The 23,105-nt window shown below is 43.3% G+C and overlaps 1 protein-coding gene across 1 annotated transcript in view; it reads right to left on the bottom strand.

Moving 5' to 3' along the window:
- Positions 1–23,105, bottom strand: part of HACD3 (3-hydroxyacyl-CoA dehydratase 3) — a 1,036,541-nt gene that overhangs the window by 367,669 nt on the left and 645,767 nt on the right. Inside the window, exon 7 of the mRNA XM_044076349.1 lies at positions 6,561–6,688. Within this exon, the coding sequence (XP_043932284.1) occupies positions 6,561–6,688 (128 nt within the window). The remainder of the gene's footprint in view (positions 1–6,560; positions 6,689–23,105) is intronic.

Genomic DNA, 23,105 nt, shown 5'->3' on the forward strand with positions numbered 1-23,105 from the left:
CATGAATGCACACATGCATATGCATGCACATTTATACACACACGCACATACACACGCTCATGCACGCACATACACATGCATATGCACGCACATGCACACATACACATGCATATGCACATACATACACATGCACACATATACACAGACGCGCGCACACACACACACACACACATGTATACACAGACCACACACAGGATCATAGGAAATTAATAGGCTAATGGCCCTAGGGCCCTTACAAGCCCAGCCAAGTTCTTACCATTATTTCCATGATCAGCACCTACTGCTCCCGTCCAAGAGGGACACAAGTAGAACCCCAGAGGTGAATTTATGTTAACACATCTACTCGTCCAGATAGAGCCTGAAGAGGGCTAAAGAGGTGCTCTGTTTAATATGAAGTGGAAGTCTGTTCCAAAGGTGTGGTAACCTTTGGGAGACAAATCTGTCCCTCCAGCAGGTATTATTACCATCACATACCAGGTTAAGGTCTTTAGAGAGAGTAACCTGTATACCACTTGACTTTCAGATACGAAGTATTCCCAATAATGCAGGGTCAGAGATAGCCTTATATGCAAAGTGGAGATCACCTCTGAGTAGTCTATATGAAATATAATTAAGTGACACTGAGTTCAGACAGTCCCCATAGGACAGATGGTGAAGACCTTGAATATTCCTTGTGAGGAACCTTTGTAGTTTCTCCAATTGTTGCTTAGAAAGGAACATACTGAAAGGGGCGCTGTACCCAATTATTGGCATGAAGACAGTAAAGTACAGGGAGGTAGTAACTTCTTTTTTTTCAAGAGGCAATGCCCTTACTTATGAGATGAGCAACATAGAATACCCTTAACACTGTATAGACATGGTAGTCAAAGGTAAGACTGCTGTCAACCTGTGTGCCCAGGTCTCTCACCGCTGAGTGCATACTTAAGGTGTTGCTACTGATCTGGTAGTTAAGCAGGAACATTGCTTTCAATGAAAGGAATGACAACACATTTTTCATACGGAGTTTAAGGCCATGACTTTGGCACCAATCATTTGTTTGTGTAAGACCCTCTTTTAGTCACTGCTAGATTGCATGGGGACGTCTGACGTGGCTAGAGGTACATGGGCCATAAAAGTGATGTCTCCATGCACCAGATCTCAGAACTGAGCACCCCAGTCCCAGAGCAAATTGTGCAAGTTCAGTGCCATTCAAGAAGAGCCATAATGTAAACAGGCAGGGAAGGAATATTGCCAAGTGGAAGAGAAGGACATCTATGGTTATGGTAAGACTTTACACAACTATTCTATATCCTTCTTTTCTCATGTTGCAGTATTCTGTACTCTTGGGTGAGTGCCAAAGCTCACTATGAGGTAGAGGGTGGTGGCCTGGAAGAATTCCCCAAAAAGAAAATTTCCCCAACGGGGTACTTAGCTTAATATTCTGGATCTGACAGGTGGTACGTCAGGAACAGCTGATGTTCGACTGGCGGCAGAAAAGTTCTGAGGTCTGATGCATACAGATATCACTTTTATGGCCCATGTACCTCTAGCCACATCAGATGTCCCACGCACCTTGTGGTGACTTCAAGCTTTTGAATACTGGCTGGACGTTTGGGTAGCAAAAGGAGGAAAATCAAGAGTACACAATACTGCAACATGAGAATAGAAGGGCATCTACAGTGCTCCATAATTTCCCTAGACGAGGGAAACTCGATTTAGGACCACTCTATTATAAGGCCACATGGAAGCCCTCGCTATCACTCCAAAGACAGGACTCGACCCCAAGACTCTCCTAGACGCACCCTGGCAAAATCAGCCTTTGCCATATTTCACCCCAACAAACACACAGCTCAGCCCCATAATTCTTGAGAGGCTCAGTTCTTACTCAATTTCACCCGTTCCCTTGGCACCTCTTTCAGCTTATTTTACACTCACTCAAAAACAGTGCATGCTAAACCCAGTAAAGCATCCGTTAAATCAATTATTGGCTCAGGAAGCCAGTCCCCCCCCACCCCCTCCAAGCAACCATCAAGGCAGGTAAGAGTTCCAGTACATTTCCTTAAAGTTATCTTTCAGGGCAATGGACAGCAATCCTCCCATCTCATCCTTCAATAAGATATATTACACCAAGAAAGTCTAAATGGTTGTTTTCTCTCTCTGACAAGCTGCTCCTAAATAAGCACTGGCAGATATGATGAATAATCTCCTTAAGAGCCACAAAATTAGAATAGTTTACAAATCCCTCCCATTTACGTGAGACAGTAGAAGATCCCTTCATAATGCTTTTACTATAAAAGAAAGAAATGAGCCAGTGATAAGAACAATTTCTCAGGGCTGATTTCTTATGCACCATGTTTTTAATTATTAATATTTATGGTCACGTTTTAACCATACAATGGCTTGGAGAATTATTTTTCCGTTTAGTTTTCTGGTTATTTGATATTTTTAAAGTTGGTTAACAGCTGCAAGTTTAAGCCTTTCAAAATCTGTAATTTGTAAGCCGCAATAGAAGAGAGGCACGACCAATGACACCCCCCCCCCACTAAGCACAACCATTCCCAGGAACATGTCCTCCACTAAGCCATGTCCCATCTGGTTCCTAATAAATACAAAATGTAACTCGCACTGTCCACACATTTCTAATCGGTGCTCATCTGCTGAACAAAACTTAATTTTTAGCTGAACTGAGTGTGACCTGTGGATCTTCTCTTCGAATTTAATAGCCAAGATATTTAGAGATGAGATTTGTTAGCATCTTATCATTAGCCTAATTTCAATCTAACTTCTTAGCTTTCATATGATAAAAAAGGACTGAGTTCACACAGTCATCACCTGTAAGACACAAGGAATAGAAACAGTAGCCCTAAAAATGCAGGCAATAGAAAAGAAAGATAAAATTGCCTGTCTGCATTTAACTACACAAAAAAGGACACAATAGCCAGAAAGGCAGGTGAGTACAGATGATTCTTTACGATGTCCTCACTCCTGGTCATACATGGAGTGAATCATACCCTCCCACCCCACCACCAATGGGCACCAACATTCACTCGTACACGAGTCATAGAATTTTGGAGGTAGGTACAGATAATGCTACCAGTTTCATCCATCCATCCTCTACCCCTTTTTTCCCCATTTTTTGCACATGGGGTCCGGATGTTGCTACAACAGTGACAATCATCCTAAGCCAAAGTTTACACAGCCAGATGGCTAGCTCTGCCATGGTAGTCCATCTGTACCACTCATTCGTGCGCACACACACTCCCACCTACAGTCAATTTATGAGTGTCCAATCCACCCTGTCTTTGAAATGTAGGAGGAAACCAGAGTACCCGGAGGAAACGCACACAACTGCATGGAGGAAATACAGATTCAGCACAGTAGGCACCTTAGCTGAGAATCAGATCGGAGAACCTCTTGCTGTGAGGTTACAACGTTAACCACTGCACCACCACGGCTGCCCAAATTGTAGTAGAATATATAGTCAGACATGTGTGGCAGATTATACCATAATGAGAGCTGTACCAATTGGTTCTCCAAGAGAGTAGCTGATGCATGGAATACACTGCCAAACTGTATTAAAACAGGCACTAGTTTAGATACTTTTTAAGATCAACTTTGACACATTATGGCGATGACTGTTTTGGTACACAGTCAGGCTAAAAGGGCATTATTGCCAGTACCTGAAATGTTTGTAGGTATGTTATGTAAAACTAGACCAATTAGGAAGTCCCATACACACTGCCAATCAAAAATAGAAGTACATTGTGGGCAGTCACTATGCAAAACACCCACTGTTTGTGTAAGTTCCTATGGGGACCGTGACACACACATGCTTCCTTTTTCAGGAGTAAGCACATTATGCTATTCTAAGCCAAAGAATGCCAACTCAAAAAAAATTAATTAGCAGCAATAATCTAGGCAATGAAAAGTAAAAAGTGCTTATGTGCCAGGTCTATATTCATGACCAAATAACCAAATGTAAAAAAAACCGCCAAGGAACAGAGGAGGTGTCCAGTACTAGTAGCAGGAATAAAATACTATGGCTTAAACTCTATTTACATTTTTATTTGCATGGTAACATCCTTGGGAAGAGTCAGCCCAACCATGGGAGCTAAGAATGCAAAACTCCGGAAGTCAGGTCATATGTGGAACCTCACCTGCAGTACCCCAAAAATCATGACTAACGGTAATCCATATGAAAAACATTTAAAGTTAATTTTCATCCAATAAAGTAAAAAAAAAAATAATGAATATAATTCTGATGAAACCATTGCCAGTTTCTCAATGTATGTAACTGCCAAGCTTCTCCCCTGCTGGCCTTCAGGAAGTCTGATTGTTTCAAAAACCTGCTTGCAGACCAGGCACAGGTCACCTCTAAGCAACACACAAAAAAATGAAACAATGCAGTTCATGAAGTCTTTCTGAATAATATGAGTTTTCAGGCCCTATGATTTTTCCAAGTAAAAACTCAATGTAATTTGTCCAAGCAGTTTCAGGTGGCATTTTTAAATAATGGACTGGATCACAGAGGTAGAAGTGATAAAGAGTTCCATGACGTGACAATGTGCCATATAGAATCAGATGGCTTACAGAATAAGCCTGACTGGCAGATACCTACAGGACAAAATTTAATCTGTTGTGTAGCGTGACAGCTAACTTCAATGTACTAGCCCTCAGAATAGCTGGTAGACAGCAGTGGTTACCAGTCTAGGGGCACGTATTCCTTCTTCACATTGCAAGATTAAGACCTCTCCATCTCCTTCATTTCTGCTTTCTCTATTTGCTTAGAAAAGGACTTTTAATTTATTTTCAAAGTTTTTAGGTGTTAGTCAAGAAAGAATTTGAAGCCTTACATTTCCAACGCTGTGGCCTGTTTGAACTTAGCACAGATGTTCATATTCTTCTATATTGTGGTTTTACCAAAAAAACAAAAACATCTGACACAATCTTCCTGCAAAAAAAACACACTTGTTACAACTGCTTATAAACCTTGACAGCATAATCCAGTCTCATCAGTACCTTCAAAGAATTATCGACTAGAAAACAAAACAACTGTTTAAAAAATTCTACTTGCTCCCATAGGGGCAACATTAAGAAAAGCAAGAATTAACAAAAGACTAGGACAAATAAGCTTCACACTACTTATATCAGTTCCTATGAAGATTTATCTATATAACTTCCTACGAAAAGTGTGAAATCGGCATTTGTGGAAAATCCATGCAAAATGTGGGTGAACTAATTATTAGAATATACCATTAACAGTATCCTTCCCCAAAGATGATAAAGCTTCAGTAATTTAACAGCCAAGGGACTTTGATTTGTCTACAACTATAAAGCAAAAGTTAAAAAGCAAACAAGAAAAGGATACACAAAAACAGCATCGCACTTCTCAGAATACACCCATGTACAAAACAGCAATAACAAGAAAATGCACACACTTAAATACAATTCAAAACATACAATGACAGATAACTACACAACAGAAATGGATTTATCATGTATATGGTTATCATTCTGACTTCTGTATGTATCTGGAAATAATATAATTAAATATAGTTTCAGACTCACAAAAGACCTGGGTTTGACTATTACAGGTATTGAATACATTGATTAAATATTTAGTCTATTAAACTGTGGATGTCATACTTCTAAATGCAAATGCATTTAAGATAAGTGTGTTTATAACACATTCATATAGCCAATGCAGACACAAGAATTTCACAGCACTGAAAATGTATATTAATTTTACAGAAGTGTTTTAGCACTATAATACAAGTACATTCATGCACAACCAGTATATCACTACTGCTATTCTGCTCATAAATACATACAAGGCCTTGCTGGGTCTCGTGTATTAATTTCCTGCCACCCCACTTTATCATATTCAGGGTTATGGGAACCTGAACTTATTCGACAGAGGCAACAGGTACAAGGCATGGAACCAATCCAGAACAGGATGCTAGTCCAGCTCAGAATTCACTGAACATACAAACACACAAATGGCAATTTGATATCACCGATTCACCGGTTACCATAGTCTTTGGATAAAGGAGACCACAATCCCCAGCAAAAACAGTGACAAGACTCGAAGAGATCACACAAACTCCAGACAAAACTGAATGGAAGAACCAAGAACTGTGAGTCAAAACACTGTTCTCATTATATGCAGATTGCACCTGAAATCAAAAGTTGGTTAAACACACACAGTATGTCCTGAAATCAAATGTTGGTTATACACACGTTATGCTACATTCACTTGTTCTGAGTGATATAGATGGACAAAACACAAAGTTGTAAGCATTCATAGCAGACAAAATACAAAAATGTGTTTAACACTCATGGGGGGCCTAAGCAAACCACAGGTGTACACAATGAAAAAGTTGCACAAAATTTGATAAAAGCTGCTAAGCAACCCTGAACACAATGTTAAAACGTGTATTAAAAATGGACATAAGTAAACAATCATTTCCTAAGCAGTAATATGGCACCTTACTCTTCACTATGCATCTGTTCATATGCTGTTCTGTGGTTTCGCAACAACATTATCTGTCTGAAATAATGTCTTGAAAACATGTCAATACCTGGATTAAACAAGGTATAACTGCAGTCTTTGTTAAGCCCATTAATGCATGTACAATTTCAGCAACTGCCAGCATCTGGCAGAAATACATCATGTCGGCAGTCGTATGGAAAGTATCATAAAACGAATCTGAAAAATAATGAAAAACAAAATAAAATCAGTTCTTAGTATGCAACAGTTACATTTTGCAAAGTTTCTGTTGGTGAGGTCTACAACTTCCCCCAAAACAAACTACTTTAACAATGCTGATTCAGTATTATTTATTTAAACTACTGAATGCAATAAATATGACTACACAAAAACAGCTGCAATAAAACTGCCACAGATGCAGAAACATTTAAAATGAAGGTACTACAGAAAAGGTAATGAGACACAAAGTGTTTTGCTCCATCTAGTCTGCACTTCATGCTATCTCCTTAACAGGCTGCCACTGTAATCTACACTGTATTCAACATCCTCGTCTTCCCCTGCTAGACAGCTTTAGGTCTGTATGCTGAGCTCACAATTACCCTTAATATATCTGAAAGGGTTCATAAGAGCTTTCAACCAGACATCACTAAGTGTGTATGTACTACACCCTGGGAAATAAAAAAATAAGTATATTGTCCTGATTGGATAGAAATAACTAAGCTTGATTAAGAAGTTTGGAGGGAGAATGGTCGGCCAAGAGGAACAGGGGGGTAGTCATACCAACTCCCCTGATGTGTAGGTATGGGCCTTTCTGCATCCTGGCCGTCTCTACCCAGTAGAGGCTACAGCAGTGGTTTTCAACCTTTTTACACTTGGGGACCGATGAAAATAGGAGAATTATTTTGGGGACTGCTAAGGCAGAAATAAAAAACTTTTTTTTTTTTTTTTTTTTTTAATAAGGAACCAGTTAAAACAATCACTGTTTGAGTGCTGTATGCCAAAGAATATGAAGTCTGACACTACAGTCATTTTGATGGAGGAACAGCCTAAAAATATGGGGCAAACATCTGGATGGCTGAAAGGTATGACACACACAAAGACACACACACACAGACACATTCCCACACTCCCTCCTCCCTCTTACTTGCACACAAAAAACCTCTTAGCACAAAAAAAAAAAAATCTGGGCAATGCCAAAAATAATGGTCAGACAAACTGGGACAAACTTTAAATATTGCTAGAAAAAAAGGTACTATTATTGTTAATTCTTTGAAGGATATGAAATCTGAAACTCAAATGCCTGTCATTATTTAGTGAATTCTGCTCTCATGGATTTGCCACAGTAAGCCCAAAAAAACACAAATTTTATGAGGAACAGACAAAAAATATGAGGCAAAAATCCAGACAGTTGAGAGACACCTTCCACTCCCTCTTTACACACACGCATGCTCCTACGCACCCCTATCTACCTACCACCTAAACACACACACAGCTACCTCTCACTTGTCCTTTCTTGGTCTGCATTTCAAATTCTTCTGGCATTCAAATTCCACGAAGACAAACAGTAGGACGGCACAGATGCAGAAGACGAAAACAGGTCACACACTCCCTTAAAAGAAAAAAAAAAAGTCTCCTGGCCAGCGGGCTCTAGTCTTTCACAGACCAACAGGAAATTTTTAATGGACCGGTGGTTGAAAAACACTGGACTAGAGGACAAGACTGAGGCAAACAGGCAATCTAATGCATTTTTTATATTGATATTACTGCATTTCCCATACCAATTGGGTGGAAACAAGAGGATATGTTGTAATAAAAAGCAAGACCCCATAATGCCACCATCTTAGGGGTTCATCTGTTGGACACGGCCCACTTGACAGTGAGAGACAAGCAATGAAGAAAACTCTTGATGCTTGAGGTTAATGAAGAGAGGCAACAAAGCATGAGAGGATACTGCACTCCTGAGATTTCTTCCTTCAGATGATATAGTAGAGTCCTGTCTGTCCAAATCCATGGTAATTCAGGTAGATATTAAACAGCTCAGTATGATTATCAAAAGAGCAAGGAATATTTTATTTAAACACTCTAAAACAAACTTAAAAGAAACTCAATGTCTGCCAGGATGCTGAGCTTATGAAGTTTGCTGGATCCCTAGAGGTTGCGGGGTCAAGAAAGTGCAGCAGTGTAAACTGCACTTACGCATAACAGAAGACGTTCAAATTCCTCACTGCTGCAGTTGACTTTATTACTTGGGTAGTTTTCTGCCTAGGAAACAACTGGCCAGCTTCAAAAAGCTCTGGGTCCCATCCACACCTTCAGTCTGACTACTGATGGAGCAATTCCAAGGAGGGAAATCAGCAATCAGAATGAAGATTTCTTCAGGACTTTCTTGGTCATACAAGGAGAGAGGAGCCAAACAATCCTGAACCAACCAACTAATAGCAACAACAAAACATATGAAGTAAAAACAAACACAACCCTTCTTTTTATTCCAACTACAGCTATATACAAGACTAAGGGGATGGAGGGTAGGTGCCACTAATGCAGCAGTGAAAATTTTGAACATCTATTCTTAAAAGTACACAACTGTACTAGGTTCATCATTTCCGCTACTGCTGCAGCCTTTAAGCCATATGGGTTGATTACCAAAGACTATCCAACTTGGGAGGAGGAAGGATATGGATCCTAGAGCCCCTGGAAAATGACCCTAGCAAAGTAACACCTAGATCTCAAAAAGGAGTCAGATTTGTTATCCTTTCTAAAAGTATGTACAGAGGACTATGAAACTGCCTCTATAATGTTTCTAGAGTCCCCTCCCTTTCCAGTATGTCATCGAATAAGACAAGGTTCTAGAAGAATGTGCCTTGATACTGCCTGAAATCTACTTTCCATGTAAGGAACAACAATAAGCAATAGTTGCAAGGCAACCACCTGGAAACAGTGCGTTTAGACATAGATTGTTCCTTGATAATAAAAAAGAAGTTATGTACTTACCATAACATTCCACGCGAGTTCATCTCGCCTTCATTCTTACACATGGGTTCAGAGCCGATCTATCGGATCAGAGTCGGACGCTTTACTAGCTGAAGATCTCAGACGAGCTCAAGACCAGGTCCCTATCCCATGATGCTCTCCATCCTACCTCAGATCAAGTTTGCTGAACCCAGCATGCACAGATATAACCCAAGAAATACTCCAACTTGAGTTGGAAGTCCCAGAACAAGGCCACCAGAACCCCAAGTCTACTCGTTCTTCGAGACCCTGGAGGGGAAGGTGGGTGGGAATGTAATGAAGGCGAGATGAACAACTCAAATGGAACATTATAGTAATTACATAACTTCTTTATGGGAAGCTGTTCAATTTCGCTGTTCATTCTTACACATGGGTGGCATACCAAGCACCCTAATCCTGGGTGGCTCAAGGGAGGACATTCCTGAGGACAGTGGAACCAAAGGAAGCCATGTCCCTGGAGGCCCGGTCCACTGTGTAATGAGTGATAAAGATATGCGGCTTAGATCTAGTGGCAGCTGCACATAGTGTCCAAAGGCAATCGAGCTGCAGAAGTGGAAACAGCTCCAGTAGAGTGCGCCTTCACACCATGCTCTAATGTGAGGTTTGCTGAAGAGTATATAAATTTAATGCAGTCAACCAACCATTTGGAAAGGGTAACTTTAGAGACTGGTAATCCTTTCTTAGCATCAGCATGAGATGCAAAGAGTTGATCAGATCTTCTAAATTCTTTTGTCCTGCCCAAATAGAATCTCAATTGTCTGGGACATCAAGTTTATGCAACATGTACTCCAACTTATTAGAATGAAAGGTTGGAAGTTCGATAGTTTCATTCAGGTTAGTCTCGGAACACACCTTTGGTAGGAATTAAGGATTAGTCCTCAGTGATACTGTCTTGGTGAGAAAACAAATATGGGGGTTTGATAGAAAGTGTTTGAAGCTCAGACACCCTATGTGCTGAGGTGCCACCAAGAAAATAGTTTTCCAAGAAAGAAACTTCAAATGGCAGGATGATGCAGACTCAAAGGGGGAGGGAAGAATAACACATGACAACACAAAATTTAGACTCCAGGGAGTAAAGGGGTGTCTAACAGGCAGCCTAAGATGAATAGTACCCTTCAGGAAGGCCCTACATAATCCGTGAGACATCAAATTAGAACCTTCAGTTCCGAGGTGAAAATTCAAAATTGCAGCCAATTGAACTCTAATAGTGGCAGCTGCAGCACCTTCATGAAAAAGCTTATATAGGAATTCCAGAATACTAGCAATCGAGGCAACATAAGTGTCAATGTTATTCTGAGAGGCCCAAAAAGCAAATCGCTTCCATTTACTAGCATACAACTTTCTGGTGGAAGCTTTATGCGAAGATAAAAGAACATGCTCTACCTCAGAAGAAAATTCATGTGACCTGGCTAGGTTGGGAATCAGAGCAGCCAAGCTCCGTCTGAGGGCATGAAGGGAGGGATGGAGGGCCCCTGACGAATGTGTCAGCAGGTCTGGAATTGGGTCCAGAAACCAAGGTTCCTCCAGTTGACAGAGTCGGAGGAAGGGGAACCAAATCTGTCGAAGAAAAAAAGGGGCTATTAAGATTACAGTCCTTCCCAGGCATTTGGCTTTCTGCAAGAATTTTGGGATCAGGGGTACAGGTGGGAAGGCATACAGGAGTCCCGGGGGGCAATCGTGTATGAGCGAGTCCCTTGGGCTGTCCCCTGGAGGGGGATTCAGGGCAAAGTAGCTTCTGCATTTGGCATTCATAGGGGATGCAAACAGTCGTGGCAAGGCTGGCCCCATCTGCAGAAAATCATCTCCACAACTTCGTCTTTCAGAGACCACTCATGCCGTAACAGAATGGCTCTGCTCAGTTTGTCCACTATCACATTTGATTTCCCCGGGATATGCGTTGCTATCAGAAAGTGCCCGGTGGATACAACCCAATGCCAAACTGTCAAGGCCTCTCGACACAGGGGGTAAGACTTGGTTCCCCCTTGCTTGTTGATGTACCAGACCAAAGACATGTTGTCTGCCTGTATAGCAATCGTCCCTAGAGGCAGAGACTCCTAAAAGTGCTGCAATGCCAAAGGCACCGCTCTCAGCTCTAGAACACTGATGTGCAACTGTGACGGTCTCCGACCAGGTGCCTTGGGCTGCTTTTCCCTGAAAATGCCCCCCCACCCCCACCCAATCAGGGAAGCATCTGTGGTCACCTTGGCTGACGGCGGGGGAGAAACAAATGGTCAACCCACTGTAACTTGGTGGCTGGTCAACCATCAGCGAAGATCCTTCTTGCAAGAGTCCATAACCAGATTAAGAATGACATCAGCAGTCATTGGTAAGACCACTGGGTGAAGAGTAACCATTGAAGAATACTCATGTGCATAAGTCCCAGAGGAACTGCTATGAGCGTAGCTGCCATGGTACCTAGTAACTTCAGTACTTGAGAGGCCGGTACTTTTCTTCTCTGCAAAATGCCTGAAACCTGGTTTCGGAGAGTGGCTATTTTGTCCAGGGGCAATTTTACTGTGGCGGTGGTGGTGTCTAGTTCTGCTTCTATAAAGGAGATAGACTGCGATGGCGACAACGCAGACTTTTCGAAATTGATAGTGATGCCTAACTGTGAGGAGAGATTGAAAGTATGATCCCTGGGCAGAATGAGTTGATGCCTGGAGCCGACGGTAAGGAGCTAGTCATCCAGATACGGAAACACGCCTAATCCTAGATGCCTCAGGTGAGCCGTAACCACTGCCATGCATTTGGTAAACACTCTGGGGGCTGTTGCAAGTCCAAAGGGCAGTGCTCAGAATTGGTAGTGACTGGCTCCCAGCCGGAAACGCAGATGATCTCTGGATGGTCTGGCCATTTTGATATGGTAGTAAGCATCCTGAAATCTATAGAGCACATCCAATCGCCCATTCCAAACAATGGGAGAATAGACTGAAGCGTGACCATCCAGAACTTCTCCTCCTTTACAAATAGGTTCATAGGTGGGTACTAGGCTATCTGCCCAAAGGCATTTATAAGTCTAGCCAGAATGTGTTGGCTTTCGCCACCCCCTTAGATTGGTTCCCTGTGCCTCTGTCCAGCAAAGCCACTGAAGTGATCCCCGAGGTAGACTTTTTGTTTCCCATCCACTCGTCAAGGTTTCTTTTGAAGAGTGTTAGCGAGGAGCTCTGCCTAATGTAGATTGGGATCCTGTTCCAAAGCATGGGAAGTCTCTGGGACAGGTATCTATCCCTTCAGCATGTCCAATTTATTGTTGTGGTGAGGTTTAGATCCTTAGAGCGTGTCGCTCGAGGGGATAAGGTTTTCTTTAGGTGGAGCATGTCCATCAATTCTGGGCTGGACGTGGCCTTCTATGTCAGGCAGAGATCACCTCTGAGCAGGCGGTATGCAACTGAGTACAACTGTAGTTTGTTCAGTCCAGCTGCATAGGGCATCTGTTTGAGGCCACTGATCCTCTTGGTGAGGTACTTCTGTGGTCTTTCCAGCTGTTGCAGGTGTCTTGTAAGGTACATCTCAAATGGGGTGTTTTACTCTAAGATGGGTCTGATGAGTGATGAGTAGAGAGGCACAATGACCTCTTTTGATCTGGATGCAAACCCTTTTGTGATTAGGTGGGCCAACCTGTCTGCCAGGATGTTGGCGATATAGGTCAGTTCAGTGTATTTTGTGTCATTCTGCACTAACTCCGTGCAAATCTGAGCATTGCCACTTAGATTCTGAATAGCTAAAGAATGCCTTGTGTTTATCTTTGGAGTCCTTGGCAATTTTTCTTTCAAAGATTGCCTTGGATGATTTTATGAGGGATCATAGTTTCTTGCCGATACTGATCAGGGATGTCTTCCCTTCTTGGGATTTTACTCTCTTCTAAACTAGTTTCCTCCTCCTATTGTATAGCTTGTTTATGGCAGGAGTCCACCAGACTGGTTTCCTTTTCTTGGAGGAGTGAGTCTTGGTTTTGCTTGGGATGGCACGATCCATGCACTCTTGTAGCTGCCCATAGAATGCATTAGTAAAGGATTTTGCAGCTTGGACAGTGTTATCCTTCAGCATGGGGGCGTTGAAACTTTCCACCTCAGTCTTAAGTAACGTGAACTTTGCTTTTGAAAAGTTTTTCACAGTGGCTTTCTTGTCCAGGGGTGGGGGCAGAATATGGATATCCAAAGTGATTTGTTTATGGTCAGATCTAACCAGTGAGGGATTGACCTCTGGTGTGGAACACCGGTCGCCAATGTTGGTGATGACCAGGTCCAATATGTTGTCACCCCTGGTGGGAGTGTTGACCAGTTGTACCAGAGCATTTGAGTTTATAAATTCTAGAAAGAGTTGGGCAAGGGAGTTAGTACTTCAGTAGTTCTCCCAGTTAATGTTTGGGTAATTGAAATCACCCAATATTAGGGTGTTTGGTAGGACCTTTATGTTTCCCAGTGTTTCCAGAAACGCAGAATGAGAGTCCTGGGACATGGTGGGTGATCTGTAGCAAGCTACAATTTGAACTGCAGTTTTGCCCATTGTTAGTTGCACGTGGATGATCTCTGAAGCATCGTGCCGTGCCACTAACCTGGAGGTGTGGGTATCCTCGATGTATTTTTGTATTTCGTATTTCCGCCTTTTGTATTTCAGTTTGGGTTCTGTGGCCGAAATGTATGGTATGAGTTGTAGCCTGGTAGTGCTGGAGCCTTAAACCACGTTTCTGTTACTGCACATACATCGCTTTTCTCCATACTGAGGAGTGCCTCGAGTGCGTGCATTTTGAGATTTAGACTTCTGGCATTGAGTAGCATTACCCTCGTTTTTTTGTTACTTGTGCTATTTACAGCGGTGGGTTTGGCTTTTGAGCCTTGCCTAAAAAGGCACTACGGGGGTGGCAAGAGACTTGGCCAGTATTTGAAAGCCTAAGGGTGACAGGTGCAAGCAGTCTCTAGCGAAGCAACGTGGCTTGTCGAGCATGTCATCCCAGGTGGACAGACACTGGATCCCCTTTGAATGACACCAGAAACTTAGCCAACTGTTGAAAATGATAATTTTTTTCTTTATATAGTGGTACCATTCTTGGTGAGGGCAGGATGCTACTCAGGGTGAGGGTCATACCGGCCTGGGCTACTTGATCAGAGAGCTCTTCCATGTCTCTTTTCATGTAGTCTAAGGAGGTATGGCTCAGGTAATTCACACCAACATGGACAATGACAGAGTCATATTTGTACTTGTTCTGGAGTGACCTGAGTGCTTGTGTTATGTGGCAGAACCTGGCACCCGACAGGCAACTAACAGTAACCTTCTCCTTATTCAGCCTAGTGAGTGGGACGTCAGTGTGCCTGACTATTGAGTCACTTATTACTAGTACGTTGGGTATGTTACTTTATCTTAAGGGCTGTGAAAGCATGGCACACTGGTTTTGTGACGTATGTGTTTCATGCTTTGTGCTGGGGGGTGAAGGTTGCTTGGATGTTTGCTTTGGAGGTCTGTTGATTTTGCAGATTTTTATTTAGAGCCTCCGAGTATGTTTTCATGTATTTGTGTGTGTTTTTTGCCGGTGCTGGTTTAACGGGTCCGTGTAAGACTGGTGGTGTGATGCAAGAATTTCCCTTCTCCTCTTGACTGTCTGATCCAGTCTTGGGTTGCGAGAGCTTAGCCTTCTAGTTTGGCTGTATAACTGCATCTCTCACATGTATTAGTGCTTGGTGGTAGAAGATGGGGGTTGTCTGTGTACATGAGGCAGTTGTAACATTGCCTCAAAATGCCCATATTCACCACATGGACTGGAGAGTACACCTGAAACTGCCCTTTGGACATGCCTGGATAGGTACAGTGAACTGTTTTACTGGATGGCTGGTAAGGTCGAATAGAGAGCCTTGTCCTTCTGTACAGTACAGGAGGGTCTAGTGCTAGGGTTTATAAGTGCTTGCTATAAGTTTTGAGCAAGTGCCGGGCTGAGGAATGAATGGCTTGAGTACTTAAACTGAAAGTTTGTCTAGTTCCAAGGGAAAAATTGAAGAGGAGACTGTGGAGCCGGGGAATAGTTTTACCCTAGCTAACCGGGCAAATACGGTATTTATAGCAGGGAAATGAAAGAGATAGAAATTAGCCTAGAATGGCCAATAAACTATTAATTTCTAGGCTGAAACCACTCCTCCAGGGACAGATAAGCTGCTCAAAGCTCCCCTCTCTCACAGGTGAACTGAGAAACTTTCTTCTATCCAAGTAAGGTACGGGCAAACAGAGATTTGTAACACAGCCCTGAATTCAGCACTAACCTGAAAACTGGACTATACTAGCTTAGAAAGGCGGGAAACATGTATGTATGTAGATATATATATATATATATATATATATTTTTTTTTTTTTTCAGAAAATAGAGCAGATACACTAAAAAAAAAGTTTAAAAGCACAGAAAAGGATACTTGTTCTATTTCGCAAATCAGAGTTGCAGTCAATGTCCCCAGTAATAAAGTAGGAAGAAACACAAATTCAGTAAAAGCAGATGAATAAAGTGCAATTTATATATATCTATATATATATATATATATATATATATATATATATATATATATAAATAAAACAATAAAAAACAAACTGATTTAAACAAGTTACCCAATTAACCAGAAAAAAAGATCAAAACTGAGCGCTGTTCCAGCAGTCTTCAATCAGACAAGTTCTAACTGCACACCCCTGCTTACAAGGGTGCAGGGGAACCTTAGCCAAAAAAGATGGCCTGGATCAGTGCTCAAGTTATACAAACAAAGCTAGATTCAACAGGCCTGAGTCTGGTCAATGCTACAGCAACAAGGCGCACCAATTTCAGAAAAAAATCAAATAAGCAGTCACAATAAGCCTGTGACCAGAAATTCCCAGCTCAGAAGGGCAGAATCTGAAATGTGTTGAGTTTGCTTTGATCCAAGATGGGCCTCCAGTCCCCTGTCTTCTTTGGAACTACAAAGAATCTGGAGTAAGTTCTGGATCCTATCTGGTCTGCCGGGACTGGCTGGATGACTTTTTTCCTGCAGCCTCTGGATTTCTATGGCTGCTCGATCCCAGAGGCTGGGTGGAACGTCTGGGATTTTTTTCCCCAACAGGTGGGCTTTCTAAGAATGGAATGATGTAACCACTGGCAACAATGCTTTGTACCAAAGAATCTCTTGCAATTCCTAGCCAGCCATCGGGATACAAAGCCAAGCAACCCCCACTGCCTCCAGAGTAGGACAGTCGGGCCTCCTTTCAGGAGCACTGATGGGGCTTACCAAGGAACTGATCCCTGTCACCCTGGTTCTGCGGACACCCTCTGCCGCCGGGGCGGCATCTTCCATTATTACCCAATCCTCTGCCCCTGGAAGGGGGGGGGGTTCACTATGTGTGTTCTGGAATGCTCCTTGGGACTTTTGGAACCACATTTTCCCACCTCTCTGCCCTCCTACGGCAGATAGAGTCTTTCCCTCTTGCTCACACCTAGTAAGAGTCTCCTTGACTTTGGGCCCGAAAAGAGATGAGCCATCGAATGGGGTGTTGACAAAGGAAGATTTGAAGGCTTCCACAAAGGAGCATAAGCGCATCCAAGACCGTCTCCGGAGAGCTATCGCTGATCCCACTGCCCGACTCGAACCATCGGCTGCAGAGGAAATGAGCCGCATGGACGAGTTAACTATGGAATTAAGAGTATTAAGCTGGGCTGTCACCTTCTCAGAGACAGCTCCATCTGTACTACCCTGCAGAGTACGTCCGAGCTCTTTTAGATCTCTTTGAAGACAGGTAAAATGAGTCAAATAGTTACGCGATCACATAGCAAAGGTCGCAGAACTAAAGATGCGTTTCCCGTACCTGTCCATAGTCCTGGAATCCCTATTAGGAGGGTGGACAGTAGAAGAGATTTCAGACATGTTTCTTGGTGGCTGCCGCCACCACCACCACCATGGCATCAACGGGAATTCCCTTAGTGAGGAACATCTTGTCCTGGGGGGAGATGATAAACTTGCTGGGCCTCAGAGGGACTGGTTCCATAGTATCAGGAGACTCCCACGCCCTTCAAGCAACCAAATCCATTAGTTCGAAGGGCGGAGTCATCCAGGAGGTGGAAGGTTGAGACCCAAAGGCCTTCAGGAGCACTGATTCATCCCCAGTAGGGTTAATGGACTGCTAGTCACCCCTCTGTTTAAAGACTTCCAGGATATCAGCAAAGGAGATATCCTCCGAGGGGGACCGTAGGGACCCTTCTGATTCCTCTAAGTCGGTGTCTGATGTCAAGGACTCCTGTGGGGAATCCAAATGCCTCCTCTTACAAAGTCTCTTCCTGGGAACCTCATCAGTGGGAGCTTCTGCTGAGGTCTCAATAGAACAAGAGTCATTCAGTGGGGTTACCTGAAGCTCCGGGTCTCGACTCTTCACAGGGACCTGCGATGTAGAGGCAGAAAGTGGCACTTTAGGGGAGGAGGAGGAAGGACCTGATGAAGTGCGTGTCTTGGATGACATAACCCTCCTCATAGCATCGAAGGCACCACTGCTCCAACCCGAGGAAGCTGCCGGTTCTGAAGACGATGGCAACTTCCCCGGTGCTGAGACACTGGGCTCTGAACCAGAGGATGGAGTCGAGCTCATCCACGCCAAAGGTCCAAGAGGAAGGGTCAGAACCGAAGCATCAGTTAGACTCTCCCCTCCAGAACCGACCACAGTGTGTCAGCTCCCAGACTCTTCCAATGGTACCGAAGAAGTCAGGGTTGACTAGGCTCCACAATCATCAGATCCTCCTCCCCCTGTTCTGAAGGCCCTGCTCAGCTCGGAGACGGAGTAGTCATAGCAGGTGGGATGGTCTTAGGCCCCGAAAATGGTTGGGTCAAGGCCGATAATTTAGCCAGTGCCAGGTTCTCGAGAAGCCTCTGCACCACATGGTCCACATCCACATCAGAGAGGGTCGTCGAAGGAACCGAAAATGCCACCGACTGAAGGACAGGCGATCTCAAGGTTTTGGAGAGCGGTTCCAAGACTGAGGACCAGCTCCAAAACACTGGCTCAGTGCATGGATCCGAAGACTGCGGAGCCAGAGACCGCACCTTCACAGTAAGACTCGGAGCTGATGACTTGGGCTTCAAGGATACTTTAGAAGACTTCTACCCCTTCGATGAATTGGAGGTCTGGTCAGCCTTGTCCAAGGACTGCTGAAAATCTGGCTTCAGTAGCCCTCTATTCACCAACTTCCTTCTTCTCTCAAGCAAAACCCTGCTACTGAAGGAATGGCAGACAGTGCAATCTTCCTGAAGGTGAACAGGCCCCAAGCAACAGACGCAATTCACATGAGCATCCATAATGGACATCTTCTGCCCGCATTTTGTGCACTTTTTAAAACCCGATTTTTGTCTTTCCTTTTGATCAGCCATAGCAGAAACAATACCACAGTAAACACTAATCTGGAGACAAACGGAGTACTGTACAACAACAACACACACAAGACCGCAACTCTAGCTACAATGAACAACTGAGATGTCAGACCTCTGAACAACTACCAAAAAACTAATATCTAAATATATCTAATGTATACCTAATTTTAATATTTAGGCAAGCTAAACGGATAGGGAAAAATAACTAATGCACAGCCAAAGGCCTAAGAGCAGCTGCTCTGAAAAGCACGAAAAATCGTAAAACCCAAAGCAAACAAGAGCTAACTAGCGCAATAAGTAGTATAACTGTATGAATCGTCATTCTATCTATAAAGCAGAAAGGTTAGAAAAAATTAGAAAATTTTTGTTACAAACTGGCCCGAGCTCTCAGACTACCTCTGATCTGTTGCAGCAGCAAACTACATCTGAGGTAGGATGGAGAGCATCATGGGATAAGGATCTGGCCTCGAGCTACTCTGAGATCTTCAGCTAGTAAAGCGGCCGACTTGGAGCCGATAGATCAGCTCCGAACCCATGTGTAAGAATGAACGGCGAAACTGAACAACTTCACATCTAGACAGCTTTTCTAAAAGGCTTAGTTCTGTCAAGATAGTACCGGAGCTGCCTATGCATGTACAGACTATGGAGAATACTTTCCCCACTGGTTTTTAGGTTCTGGGTAGAAAACTGGGAGATCACTGGCTTAATTTGATGAAAACTCTGAACCCACTCTGGGCAAGAGCAAGGAATTTGACAACTTGCAACTCAGATAATCTTTTTGCAGATGTCAGTGCAATGAAGAGTACAGTTTTCCCAAGACAAGTACCCTAAATCACCTTGAAGGTCAGGTTTAAAAAGTTACTGTCAAACTCTCCATCACAAAGCTACGTTCCTAATGAGAAGCAACCTGTTTCTGAGGAAGCCTCAGGTGTAAACAAACTCCTTTCAAAAACTATTAAACAAGCAGATAAAAACAGGAGGCTCCATGGGCAAACCTGCTGAAATAGCTGCAAAATGAACCTTCACAGAGAAATAAAAAGATAAGAGGAAAGTAACTCGCACAAATATTTGAGCACAAGTGGTACAAACTCCCTGACAGGCCCCTGGTTACTGGTTACGCACAGTCTAGAAAATTGCTTCCACTTACCAATATATTTGCTACTAGAAGTCTTTCTTGCCTCCTTTAGTGCCTGCTGCATGTCTTTGCAAAGTAAGTGCCTAAAAGTATTAGAATTGAATCATCCAAGACAGTCAAGCTGAAGTTGACTGGTACTGGGGCATATCAATGCCCACATCTTGTGTAACTAGATACAGTCTATGATGAAGTTTGCAGTTACAGTTACTGTCCTTGGCCAATTTCATAATGACGGAGAAAGTACAGTTGTGTACACTTACCATAAATGTAGATTTTCCGAGTGCATTCACTGTTGCAGTCATCACATTTGGGTTATCTGCTTGCAGTAGCCCTCAGTCTGCCTGATTATCAAAGTCTTGGGTCCTGCTTCAGTTGCTTTCTCATCTTCCATGACATCAGGTAGTCAGGGGTATAAAGTATGCAGCAGACGCCATTACATCAGTTTTTCTTGCCCCAGATGTCAGGTGCCCCCATAATGGGAAGCAATTATATACAAGGTTACACCTCCAACAAAAAAGCAAATACACCAAAAAGCTTTAAAGCATAGTAAATGAGAATAGAGGTATAGTCAATAGAAGTCAGGGGGCTAGTGGGAGGGTAACCAGAACTGCAACAGTGAATACACTCGAACATCTACATTTATGGTAAGTGTACACAACTGTACCATGTTCTTAGTGTTTCACTTTTGCAGTCATTACATTTGGGTAGATTCTCAAAGCTAAGGATGGGAGGAGGTAATTAGATATCATCATGACCAGCGATAAGGCCCTGCAAGACTGCAGAGGCAAAGCCAGCTCTGGATTTAGAAAAAAATTGGCAAGTGGTAATGCTTGGTGAAGGTATGTACAGAACTCCAGTTAGCAGCTTCTAGGATGTCCCTGGTAGGGACACCTCTGAGAAAGGCTGTAGAGGTAGATCCAGCCCTGGTTGAATGTGGTCTTATCCCCTGTGGGGTAGGTTTTCCATGGTGCTTATAGCAGAAATGAATGCAATGGCCTATCCACTTAGAAATGGTTTGCTTTGAAATGGCCTTCCCCTCTGCCCCTGCAGCAAATGCAACCAGCAGCTGTTCAGATTTCCTGAGAGGTTTAGTCCTGTCCAAGTAAAATCTAAGTTGTCTGTGCACATCTAAGGAGTGCAGTATTCATTCCCCTTTGTTCTGTGGATTAGAAAAGAAGGTTGGCAAATGAATGGACTGATTAAGGGCCACACTGGATACCACCTTGCGCATGAAGGAGGGATTGGTCCTGAGGGACACCCTGTCAGCATGAAATATGATGAAAGGCTCCACTGCCATGAGGGCCTGAAATTCAGACATCCTTCTTGCTGAAGTGATGGATAAAAGGAAGGCTGTTTTCCAAGAAAGGAATTTCAACTCTGCATTTGCAGCTGGATCAAAGGGAGGTACAGTGAGCTTTCCAATACAAATTTAAGGTCCCAGGCTGGAGTAAGGGCTCTCCTGGATGGTCTGAAGCTTTTGGCCCCTCTGAGAAATTTCTTCAGCAGTGAATGAGAGAAGAGGGGTGATTCTGTATTGAAATGAGCTGAAATGGCTGAAGCATGAATTTTGATGGAGGAAAAGGAAACACCCTTGTGAAACATCTCAGTTAAGTATTGAATAATCTGAGGTAATATGGGCACTGCTGTGCCCATCCCCTGAGTCTGGCTCCAGAACCAGAATCTTTTTCCATTTTTTAGCACAGGATTTTCTAGTACTAGGCCTCCTTGCCTCCAGAATGACATCCATCACGTGCTTACCGAGGGATGGTAACGGAGAGATCAGAAAATTAGCCAGGCTGCCAGGTTCAGGGTTTGAAGCTGTGAGTGCAGAATCTGGCCCTCCTGCTGGGACAGCAGGGCTGGGGTCTGAGGCAGATGCCATGGTGCCAGCATTGACACACTGCGCAAGAGGGGATATCAGTGTTGGTGCGATCAGTATTGTCCATGGATTGTCCAGATTGATCTTTAGTAGTACTTTGGAGAGGAGAAGCATAGGGGGAAAGGCATTAACTGATAGGTTTTTCCAGCTGAAGAACAGTACATCCACTTTCCAAACTTGTTTGTCGGGAGTCCTTGTGCAGAATTTGTCCAACTGGTAGTTCTGGGGGGAGGCAAACAGGTCTATCTCTGGGCTCCCCCCATTTGTTTCTCAACATGTTGAATATTTTTGGTTCCAGTTTCCACTCGTGTGGGTCCATAAGATTTTTGCTTAGGTCATCTGCCAGTGTATTTAGCTTTTCTGGCGGGAACTGAGCCTGTAGGTGCACTTTGTAGCTCAAGGCTGTGTTCCACAGAGCCATGGCTAGTCTTCAGAGAGGGTATAAGAATGGGTTCCCCCTGCTTATGTACCACATAACAGTGGTGTTGTCCATCTTTACCAATAATTGTCCTGGAAGAATGTGGTCCTTGAAGGCTGTCAGAGCATTCTATACAGCTACGATTTCTTTTTGATTGATATGCAGGTGCATTTGACTTGGGTTCCATTTGTCCTGAATGCACTTCACTGCCCAGTGAGCCCCCATGCATAGTCTGATGCATCTGCTGTTCGGGTTTGGGCGGCAGGGGATAGAGTGAATGGCAATCCCTTGTTTTGGTGGCAGGCCTCTGCCCACCAAAGGAACTCTATCTGTAGACAAGGTATGATAGGAATCATTGATTCTAGATCATGAGAATGTTGACACCATAGGCTTTTTAGATACCATTGTAGTTTCCTCATATGCAGTCTTCCATATGGAATTAGTAGAATGCAGGAGGCCATGAACCCCAGGGCTTGGAGTATTTTCCTAGCAGATAGATGGGTCTTTGTGGCCAGTAGTTTAAAGTAGGCTGTCAAATTAACTTGTTTCTCTGTCGTGAGGTAGACCATCTGGGAAGTTGTATTCAAGCTTGCTCCCAGGAATACAATTTGTTGGCAGGGTACAAGATGTGATTTCTTTTCTTTTATGGTGTACTCCAGAGCAGTCGGAAATTTCTGTACAAATGCCAGATGATTCAATAGTATGTCTTGGCATTCTGCCTGAATTAGACAATCGTCCAGATATGGATATATTTGGATATTTCTTTGCCTGCAAAATGCAATGACTGGGACTAGGCACTTTGTGAATACCCTGGGTGCAGTAGATAAGCCAAAGGGCAG

Source organism: Protopterus annectens, chromosome 7.part0 (assembly GCF_019279795.1).
Source record: "Protopterus annectens isolate FY-2018-M chromosome 7.part0, PAN1.0, whole genome shotgun sequence".
Taxonomy (NCBI): Eukaryota; Metazoa; Chordata; order Ceratodontiformes; family Protopteridae; genus Protopterus; species Protopterus annectens.